Source organism: Pistacia vera, unplaced genomic scaffold (assembly GCF_008641045.1).
Source record: "Pistacia vera cultivar Batoury unplaced genomic scaffold, PisVer_v2 Contig880, whole genome shotgun sequence".
In the NCBI taxonomy this organism is placed as follows: domain Eukaryota; kingdom Viridiplantae; phylum Streptophyta; class Magnoliopsida; order Sapindales; family Anacardiaceae; genus Pistacia; species Pistacia vera.
The window spans coordinates 166,124-176,745 of record NW_022196757.1 but is presented as its reverse complement, the minus strand read 5'-3'; the positions used below and the strand labels follow the sequence as shown (position 1 = coordinate 176,745).

The 10,622-nt window shown below is 33.4% G+C and overlaps 1 protein-coding gene across 1 annotated transcript; it reads right to left on the bottom strand.

The window, feature by feature from the left end:
* Positions 1-694: 694 nt before the first annotated feature.
* Positions 695-4,676, bottom strand: LOC116119310 (organic cation/carnitine transporter 7-like). Its single transcript, XM_031405250.1, has 6 exons — positions 4,566-4,676; positions 3,670-3,938; positions 2,484-2,721; positions 1,697-2,201; positions 1,390-1,592; positions 695-1,111 (listed from the first exon to the last, which is right to left on the bottom strand). The coding sequence occupies exons 1-6, from the start codon at positions 4,611-4,613 to the stop codon at positions 878-880; spliced, it is 1,497 nt and encodes a 498-aa protein (XP_031261110.1). The 5' UTR covers positions 4,614-4,676; the 3' UTR covers positions 695-877.
* Positions 4,677-10,622: the final 5,946 nt, after the last annotated feature.

Sequence of the window (10,622 nt, the reverse complement as noted above, 5' to 3'; positions counted from 1 at the left end):
TAAAATTAATTTTTAAAAAATTGGTGTAAAATTCATTTATCTTATTTAAATATCATAAAAAAATATATAATTCTTCATTATAATTGTAAACTAAATTGAAATTAAACAATACCACATTATGTTGCCTTTAACCTAGGTAAGAAAGGTGGTCATTTCACAGTGTGTACATTATTTTAGTCATTATGTTACCTTAATTGACCTGGGTAATTCGGTCATTCAATTCAAAACATATCGTATTAATCATTATTATAACTACATACTTGAGCTAAAACATTTTCACACTGAAAACTAATAAAGGTTTGAGAAATTTTGGATAAAAGGACATTTAATAAAAATTATTTAACAATAAATCTTTTGTCATAAAAATAATCTCCATTTTCAGAACATGAAACATTTTTAATGTTATAAATATATTATTTAATTAATAATTTTACTGGTTTTTAAGACCAAAATAGGTTACCGTTTTAACCTTATTTTTAAGAAAACACAAAAGACATTTAATTTCTTCACCATTTATTACAATATAAAATAAAACGAGTGTAAATCATGTAAAACTCGATTTCTTAACTTTATTTGCGGAACGTAAAAATAATTAAAAATCGTGGAATAGAGTATTGTCCACAATATTTTTTTTTTGAAAATTTAGTTTAAACATAAATAATATGAAATTAAATATATCCAGTTACCCAAAACATAATAGTGTAAGAAAGTTTATAAGTATATTATTAAAAACAAGAGTCGAATTTGATATTATCTACAGTAGCACATACATCATGATCATGTACAATACATAACTAATATCTACGTTCATGGTGAAGCCTTCTTTACAACGGCAAAGAGTAGCAGCACTACAAACAAACTATCCTGCGATTTCCTGTTACGAATCCGATATATCTACACTGTCTCTCAATTCCCTTCCCTTGGTTTCAAATGGAAAAAGCAGAGCAGAGGCTATTGCAACAACTATTACTACCTCAAACAGAATCACGGCTACCGTTTGGTGACACCCGGTGACAAGTCCGACCGCTACAAGCGGGCATACCATGCCACCAACTCTTCCCACGGCGCTTGCAACTCCATAGCTAGTTGATCTCATCGCAGTAGGATATATCTGCAGAGAATAAAATTTTACATATAGTACAACCCCATCAAATTATATGCAACTAATATGTTACCAAGGTTGACGAGGGAATGCAGGAGAGCATTTCAGTATTTTTTGGACATCCTTTGTGCATTGAATCAAGTTAGGCTGTGACAGATAAATTGGTAATCGATCTATGAAAGCAGTCACCGAGAGAGGAAAATAACATTTTTCAATTCATTAATCTTGGTGAGGCTTGAAAGCGTAAGATAATTGGAAATTAGAATCATGAAGTCGTATACGATTACCTCAGGGGCATAAATGCTGGCAACAGTTATGGTTCCAGTGGCACTCATGCGTGCTCCAAATAATAATACTGTCGTTAAAATAGCAGACTGATTGGAGACCAGTGGCAGAAGAAAAATGCAAGCTAAGAGAAACATAGTAGCCATCGAGAACTTGCGCCCAATTTTGTCCACTAGTATTGCTGACAAGATAAGCCCAGGAAGCTCTGTAAGATAAATGCCAGAAAGATGTTAAACCTCGCTTCTATTCAAAAGAGCATAACAATATTTTCAATTTGAGTACAAGCGAGTCCACGGAGGGCATGCTTACCTGCCAAACTAGTGATAAACACGTTCAAATAGAGGCTATTATCCGAATGCAGGATGGTTGAGCCGCCACATTTACTTTGCCTACTACTTAGCTTTGAAGTCAACAACACCATACCATAATATGAGAATGCAGTTGAAAAGAATAGCACCCATAGGAGAAGAGTTGTCCGAATTATATTTGATGAGAAAAGCATAAAAAATGATGAAAAGCCGGACTTAAATTTCCTGGTCATTTTTCTTCTTGTTGAGAGCGGGGGGGTATCTACTGATGAAGCAGATTGTTCATTCTGCCGGGTACTTTTATCAGAAATAAGCATGCCTGGAGGGAGTTTTGCGCGGTTGAAGCGAGCTATCTTCTCAAGAATTTGATGTGCATCAGTTGTTCTACCTCTCATACATAAATATCTTGGTGACTCAGGTACAAGACCATAAAAGAGAAGCAGAGCAAAGGACGGTATAGAAGACAATGCTAATAGCCACCTCCAATTCAATTTTGGCATGACAATCTGCACATTGACAAAAATGTTGAAACATTATACAATCCCCAAGTTCTCATTCACCAGCATATCAGTTTTTTATTCTATTTATGAAAGACTCCTAAGCTTCTTATATTAAGACTTTAAAAATTCAAGCTTTGAGAAAAGCTCAATATGCAGAAATAACCTTTTAATGACCTTATCGCTACGAGCTAGATCAGAAACTATCATCGAAACATCCAGTTTCAAAAAGTCACACTATGGACTAAGAGTGATTTGGATAATACCTGGAAGTTAGGAAATGAAACATACCCAGGCAAGTGAAGCTTCAAAAATTGTTCCAGCGGTCCAAAAAGCAGAAAAGACTACCATCCATGTGCCTCTATATGAAATTGGGATGAACTCTAGAAAATAGGCTAAGAAAACAGGTCCCCCGCCCAAACCAAAGCCAACCAGGCAACGAGATATCACCAATAACAAATAATTTGGAGAGAAAGCACTTAACAGTCCAGCTCCACTAGTTACAGATGCTATGCTGAGAAAACACTTCCTGAAAATAGAAGACAAAAGCAAGCAATTAAACAGTATAATATGAAATAAAATCATCATCAATTAGGAAGCACTGGGACTTGATAATAAGACCAACTTCCAGATACACTTAAAAATACATCAAGAAAAAAAAAAATAGAGGTAAACTTGATTGAAACATATATATATATATATATAATTAATATGTGTGTGTGAGAAACTGTTTATTCTATTATGTGATACAGAGTAATCCTGCTGTACTGAGCACCAATATAATCCATGATGCATAAAACCAGAGGAGAACCAGAACAATATAATATAAATACTACATTAGATGGCAGGAACCAAATTAAAACGGTTGAAGGGAGAGATTCACAATGGATAAAGTATTCCTTCTAGATTCTAATCATACTTACTGTGACAGAACATAAAGGCTATATAAATGTTTTGGAAAACCGAACATACATACGTGCCTTGTGTATTCATGGACATTTTCAGGGAACATTAAGGCCCTGGTGTTATTAATATGCAAATTAGATTACTTTGTTAGTGCAACTGTCTTCGGGTGGATACATATTAATGCTGATAGCTTACATTTTAAAAATACAATCAAAGATAAAAAGTCTTTGATACCTATATGAACAGAACATATGTCTAAGTTCAAATGATCAATATAAATGCACAGAAGCATACATCCAAATTTTAGAGTGAAAAAGTGATGAAGTTTCCAAGAAATTATGCACGTTTTATTAATTTTCAGAAGTAGATAAGTAGAATCAAATCATGTCAACACTGACCTCCATCAGAGAATATGAAAATCTAGGTATGAGAATTTAAACTTCCAATTACATCATTGAACATAATTAAGGACATGAGCACATCCAAGCAAATATATAGGATGCCTAACTTACATGTAAAAGAAGCAAATGAAATTATGTATAAGGAAAAAGAAAAGGGTAAACTAGCCTACCTCCTTCCATAATTATCAGATATTAGGCCCCAAGAATAGGCTCCAAGTAGCATACCAGCAAAAACAACAGTTGTTAACAAGCTCTCTTCGCTCGAAGAGAGTCCCCACTTCAACTTGACTGCTGGTCCGACAAAAGAGAGAATCATAATCTCCATTGCTTCTGAAACCCACCCTAGTCCAGCATATGCTAGCACAAGACCTTGGAACTTCCCAAACCTCATAGCAGAAAGCGCCTCATCCAGCGTGTACACAGGCCTTCCATCTTCCATCTTGTCAACCAGATTGAAACAAAATAAGATGTTCTATCTTAGAATTGAAGAATGTTCATAAAAAATTCAAACATGATTTTCACTTTCATAAATGGCGAATCAATTCAAGTACTTTTGATGAACAATTCTTCTTCCATGCTTTACTTTCTAAAAATAGAAACTTCTCTCTTTATGCGCAGGCAGAGCTATATTTCTTACAAATGTTATCAGAGAAACTATTTTTTCTACTTAATTTGATGAGAGTGTCCCTTACCTCAAACAAAATCATATACCTCTAGAAACAAAAATTAATATATGATCTAAGTGACAGAGAATATTTGAAGTTAATGTTGAATTTTAGAATTAATACTTTTTAAAATACAAACCATTTCGATATGTTTAAGCAAATGATATATTTCAATTTCACAAGTTAGACAATCCACCTGAAGACGAATTTGGTTTCAGGAGACAGTAACTATGGATGAAAACAAATTCTTCATCAATAACAAATCAAAACCTATTCAGAACACTTGAAAGTAACTTCCCTTTTCTATCTTTGCAAAACCCTTGTGGGAAATTGAGTAAAATTTTATATTTCACGCAGGTAAGGCAACTAAATTCACAACAAGTGCACTTCAATACTCATACCCAAATAAAAGAAAGCAGTTTTGAATTAGCTTCACAAGAATTGCTCATAATCTGACAGTAACAACAATCACTATCTAACAATTAATATCTCAAAATAAACCATTCAAGAATGTTAAACAAGAGAGAACAGATATACCTTTCAGAAGCAGACCACCTTCCTTCACCTAAAACACTTAACTAAAACTACACTACGCTAAAAGTCTTAATCATTGTGATGTTGTTTAAATAAAAGAACAATACATAGTGGGTAATACGCCACTATGAGTGTATTATTAACAATACATCTGAGGAGGCCAACCACAAAACGTCTCGTGTGGTATATACTATATACTATATATCTGTTTGATTGATGCTATGAGTGGACCCATTGAAAGGGACAGATTGGATTGTTATAGACTTATAGTTCAAGTTTTATTGATGTTATCGTGTTCAAGAAAGCTTAGAGACTGACTGTCACGCGCTTCTACTTCTAAACTTTATATCCAAAATTATCGTAACTAAACTCATGCCCACGTCCTTTACATACAAATCTTTTGAGCTGTGCTAGCTCAGTCACTTGTCACTAGCGTAGTCATGAAGTAATTATTTTGATCCCTACAAAGAAAAAACTTTGGGCCTTGTAAAATGTTTGTGCCTTCCAATGGGTTTCCTCTTACTGTAAGAGGAATAACAGATTTCTATTCAATTTTACAAATTATATATCATGTGAGTGGATTTCTCAGTTATAATTATGCAAAGTGCTATTTCAATGGACATTTTTATCAATTAATAATCCTAAACACTCCAAAAATTATCACGAAATTCTCATTCCAAATGATGTTGTATCATATGTGGTGATTTAGTGAAATAACATGACAATGCTAAATAAGATAACACATAATTTGTAATGTAAATTTTGGGATATACTTTAAGATGGGAAGTATTACTCTTTATGACCTCCATTCTCTATATAAGGGTAAAATGATAAAGAAAAGGAAGTTGTAAACCTCAACACAATCACATTACACCCAATCACCCATTATAGTAAACCTCCTCAAAGAGTGAAGTTTTTTCACCGAAATTCTAAAAATATTATGTTAGATTGAAGGTTGCCTGTAATTGTTCTAGAACTTTTGCTTATTTATTGTGACACTGACAGGGCATTGTACTAACAAAGAAAATGAAAGTTTGCTATAATATTGAAATGGGTATGGAGAGATTAGGAAAGGAATGATTGACAAGAGATAAAAAAGGTACACCCTATTTATGAATTTCAATCTATTAGGAGTGCTTAAAACCCAACCCAATTGGAAATAGGGTGCACCAATCTTAACCCACTCTATTTGGGTATATGGGGTCATCCAAACTTAATTAATAAAATATTTTATAAAATATAAATTGAAGACAATTTTTTACTATATATCTGTAGATTATCTTGACTAAACCAAAATGAAGTAATCCTGTTGAACTTGTAGGTATTTTGGCCTTAATTTTAAGACAAATGGATTCTCAGGACAGGAAAAGAGACAGCAGCTACTGTTTCTCTGAAGCGAGGCTATGGACAAGCAGAAAAATAAACCATTGAAATATTAAAACTCATGTTGTGGTGATTGACTTCCAGAAATTAGTGTACCATTCAGCAAACTTTACATAACTCTTCGAAATCACTAACCAAAATAATTTACATTACAGAAAAATAACAATGACATCATATATACAGTGCCAGGAAACACAGCTGCAAACTGGTTTCACGCTTGCTGCAACTTCTCCTCCCCAATGATCCATCTCGACAACCTACTCGGATCTTTAGCAAACAATTTACATGATGTCGGGATGATCCGAAGATCAGCACCAATTTGATCATACATCCTGCGGACTGCTTCCATCTCTGCTTCGACAACATCTTTGTCTACCACATCAAGTCTATTCATTTCTAGAACATGAGAATAGTGCATCTCCCTCTGATGATTATTTTGGAAGGGTTCCATTGCTGGGCCCTGCAATTCCAAAAGTTGACTATAAGAGCTTGTTTCCAGTGCCAATTAATTGTTATTACATGCCCATATGCATCAATTATGAAAATGATTAGCACATTACCTGGCATAGTTCAGTATAATGTTTATATATCTTACTGCCTTCATCTTGATCACCGAGCACTGTTCCACCATACCAACCATTGGCTTCATCAGCAGAGGTCATTGTGAGATATCTATTACTTGAAAACTAAACGTGGTAATCAAATAATATTCTTAACATAACTCTAGTAATCTCACATTAACCCCAACTAAACACCCTCTTAGAGTATTTAGGATTATGATTCTAATTATAAGGTTGGCTGGATCGGGAGTATAAAAGATAACGGGGGTAATCTTTTTTTTATTTTGCAAGATTTCTGTGTTTGATTTGCAAGTAATAAAATATTATGGTAATCTTTTATTGCAAATAGTGGTTACTGTTGGTAATGTGGAGGGTAATCTTATTACCTTGTTAGGGGCTGTTATTAAAACATTAGCGGAGTAATATGATTTTTCTACCCATTTTGCCCTTAATTAAAAACCATTTCAGATACAATTGCCCTCAAATGTCTACCAAATAACAATTATCCAACCTCCCTACACTTGAGAAATTAGCTAAAACACCCTAGCCACAAAAAGCTTAAAAGTTAACAAAATACCCCCAGCCATCCAAGACCACTGTCGGCTGTGACTCTCCACCGCCGGCCACCGGCGTTAATCACCATAATGATGCACAATCGATGGGATCTAGCCAGTCGTGCACTGGTAAGGCCTTTTCCAGCCATGGATCACAAATCTATGGCTGTTTTACAGCCAGATCTGACGTTTCTATGGTCGTTTCACAACCAGATCTTTGGCTGTCAAATGGCCATAAATCTGGCCCTTTTTCTACCATGGATTTGTGATACATGTCCATTTTTGGCTTTGTCGGTACACGGTCGGCCATATACGGCTAGTCGTGTGCCATTCCGTTGATTGCCGACGGCGGTCGGTGGTGGTGGCTGGCTGCCGGTAGTGGCTTGGGGTGGGTGAGGGTGATTTTGCTACAAATTAAAGTTTTATATGGTTGGGGTGTTTTGGCAAAATTTTGAAATGTGGGGGGGTAAAAAAATTATTCAAAAAATAATAATAAAAAATACTATTATATTAATATCTAAAAAGGAGGGCAATTTAGTAATTCACATAACATACCCACCTATTTATCCTCCTAACCAAACATATTATTCACCAATTTATTCGAACCAACCTAACACATTTTCTAAATATTCCCAGTAATCTTTAAGGTGATATTTCTTTCCGTTAATATTATATACCCCTATAATAAAACATTATATAATCCAAACGCCCTATAACTTAAGATAATAATCATCTTTATCCAATATTTAAAGTTACAATAATGTTTTGCTTACACCTAAGTCATATAAATCACACAACTGAGCATTATTCATAGGGGGCGTTTGGTTGGGGGTTATATGAGATTAATGAGGTTATGTCATCTTATATTACTTGATTACCACGTTTGGTTGTTAAGTAATATAAAATTCCGGTAATCTTCCAATACTAAAAGTAGTTACTATTGGCAATATTGGAGATAATCTCTATTTTCTTAAATATTGTAAGATTACTAAGGTAATCTTATTTTTGTTACAATTCTATCTTGTATTAATAAAATTTTAGGACAATAATACTCTTATTTTTAAATTAATTTACATGAATTTGGCTTTTACTATTTCAAACCCAATTAATTAACTCTTTGGACAAAATTACCCTTAAATTCAAAACAAATAGTAGCCCACCAAGCCACCACCCTCACCTACCTACCGCCAGCCAAACCACTGCCGACCGCTACTAGAAGTCGCTGAAAGAAGTTGGAAATAATCGTGAGTAGCTCACCATCATCGGGAGGCTCCGATATGGTTGTTTCTGTCATATTGATGGATGAAAACGGCCATGTCAGAGTAGATTTGGCCAGAAATGGCCATTCTAGCCATTTTCAGCCAGATCTATGACCTTTATCTGCCATATCTGAATGAGATATGGCCGTTCACAGCCAAATCTATTTTGGCTAGAATAGATCTGGCCGTTAAAGGCCATGGATCTGGTCGAAAATGGCTAGAATGGATCTAGCCATTTCCAACCAAATCTACTCCAATATGACATTTTCGGCCATCAATATGGCCAAAAACAACAATATCGGAGCCTCCCGATGTCTCTCGGCTACTTAGGACGACTCCAGGTGACTTCCGGCTATGGATGGTGGTGGCGAGTAGTGGCTTGGGGTGATAGGGGTGATTTTGTTATAAATAAAAGTTTTATATAAACGGGGGTGTCTTAACTAAATCTGAAATGTTGGGGGTTAAAAAAATTATTTAAAAATTAATAATAAAAATAATATTATATTAATATTTAAAAAAGATGGCAATTTAGTAATTTAAATAACATACTCACAAATTTATTCCTCTCAACCAAACATATTAATATAACATACCTACCAATTTATTCTAACTAACCAAACACATTTTCCTAAAGATTCCTAGCAATTTTCAAGGTAATTTATTCCAACTAACCAAACACATTTTCCTAAAGATTCTTAATAATCTTCAAAATAATCTAATTTTTCAATAATCTAATATTCCCTGAATCAAACATACCTTTAAATGTTCTTATGAACTCTTCATTTATGCCCCTTCGACTTGATATTTTATCTCTAAAAATCATTTAAGTAATATTATGAAATAAAGATATTGAAACTTGTTGTGTGTCAAATCATGAAGCATAGATTTGTGCCACGTGTCAAGTCATTTAGTGTTGTGCAGAAAATCCAAAGAGCATACATCCCAATTTAGCACAAAGATATCCTTCCAAAATCAATGTCGAACCTAATCTATCAAAGTTTGGTTTCGCTTCCAGTGCTAGAAGTTAGGAAAGGATAATTCTTAAAGAAGATATTAGACTCCGCAAATTCAGGGGTGAAGATCAAGTTAATTTCCTATTTCATTGATTTTGTATTAAACTCAAACTTATTGTAATGGGTAAAATACCCAAACCCTAGCTTGTTTAGGGAAAGGACACAAGAATCACTAAGCCTAACACACACATAGAGAGAAATTTATTCGCAAAGGGCTGAGGGGAGAGACAACTTAAAGGATTCTTTGAGATAACTATTTGTAACTTAGCTCTTTGTTCTCATAAACATTCAATACCATAAACAGTGGATGTAAGATTTGCATAATAAACATCCAAACCACTTAAAAAAAAAATTGTTCTATGTGACTGTGTTCGGTTATTGTTCTTTTATCAATCCAACATCAAATTCGCGAATCTCAAACAGATTCTTGCACAGATTCATAAAAAATCATGTGTACTTCTAGTTGATGCCATTTTTTGCATCAACAAAACCTGGTCATGATGTATGAATATTGGAGCAATAGTAGAATCATTAGATATCATCTTATTTTTTTTATTTTTTTTTTAGTACTATTTGGTAGAAAATTATATATTAAATATGCTATAATTTTTAGTGGTGGAACTTGTACTGTTTAGAATAGTACAGATGTTTATAAATTAGGAATCCATAACAGTGCAAATGATATGTTTGTTTCTACTGTAGACAAATTCAAATTTAAAAATCAATTTAATATTTTAATAATAGTATAGATGGAGAAAAACTACAATTAAAGTTTCAATTAAGAATCAGAAATTTCATTTAGTGTGAATATTTTAAACTTTACATAACCAATACGTCTATATATATTGATTTTATTGATTTATTATTAATAAATTGAAATGAGATAAGAGATTAATAGATAAACAAACAAAGATAATAACAATTATATTATATTCAAGTTAAATTTGAAACTTAAAACCTTTATGTAATATATGAAATAATTATAAATTTATGCGGCAAAAAATAATATGATTATATCTTTTAATTTTGTATATATATTATTTTTGTAAACTTTTTTTTCCTTAAATTTATCATATTCTGTGGTTAAATCCCATAGAAGAAAAATTCTGGGTCCATCCCTCTGCTTGCACGTACCAAAAACATTATGGAACCATG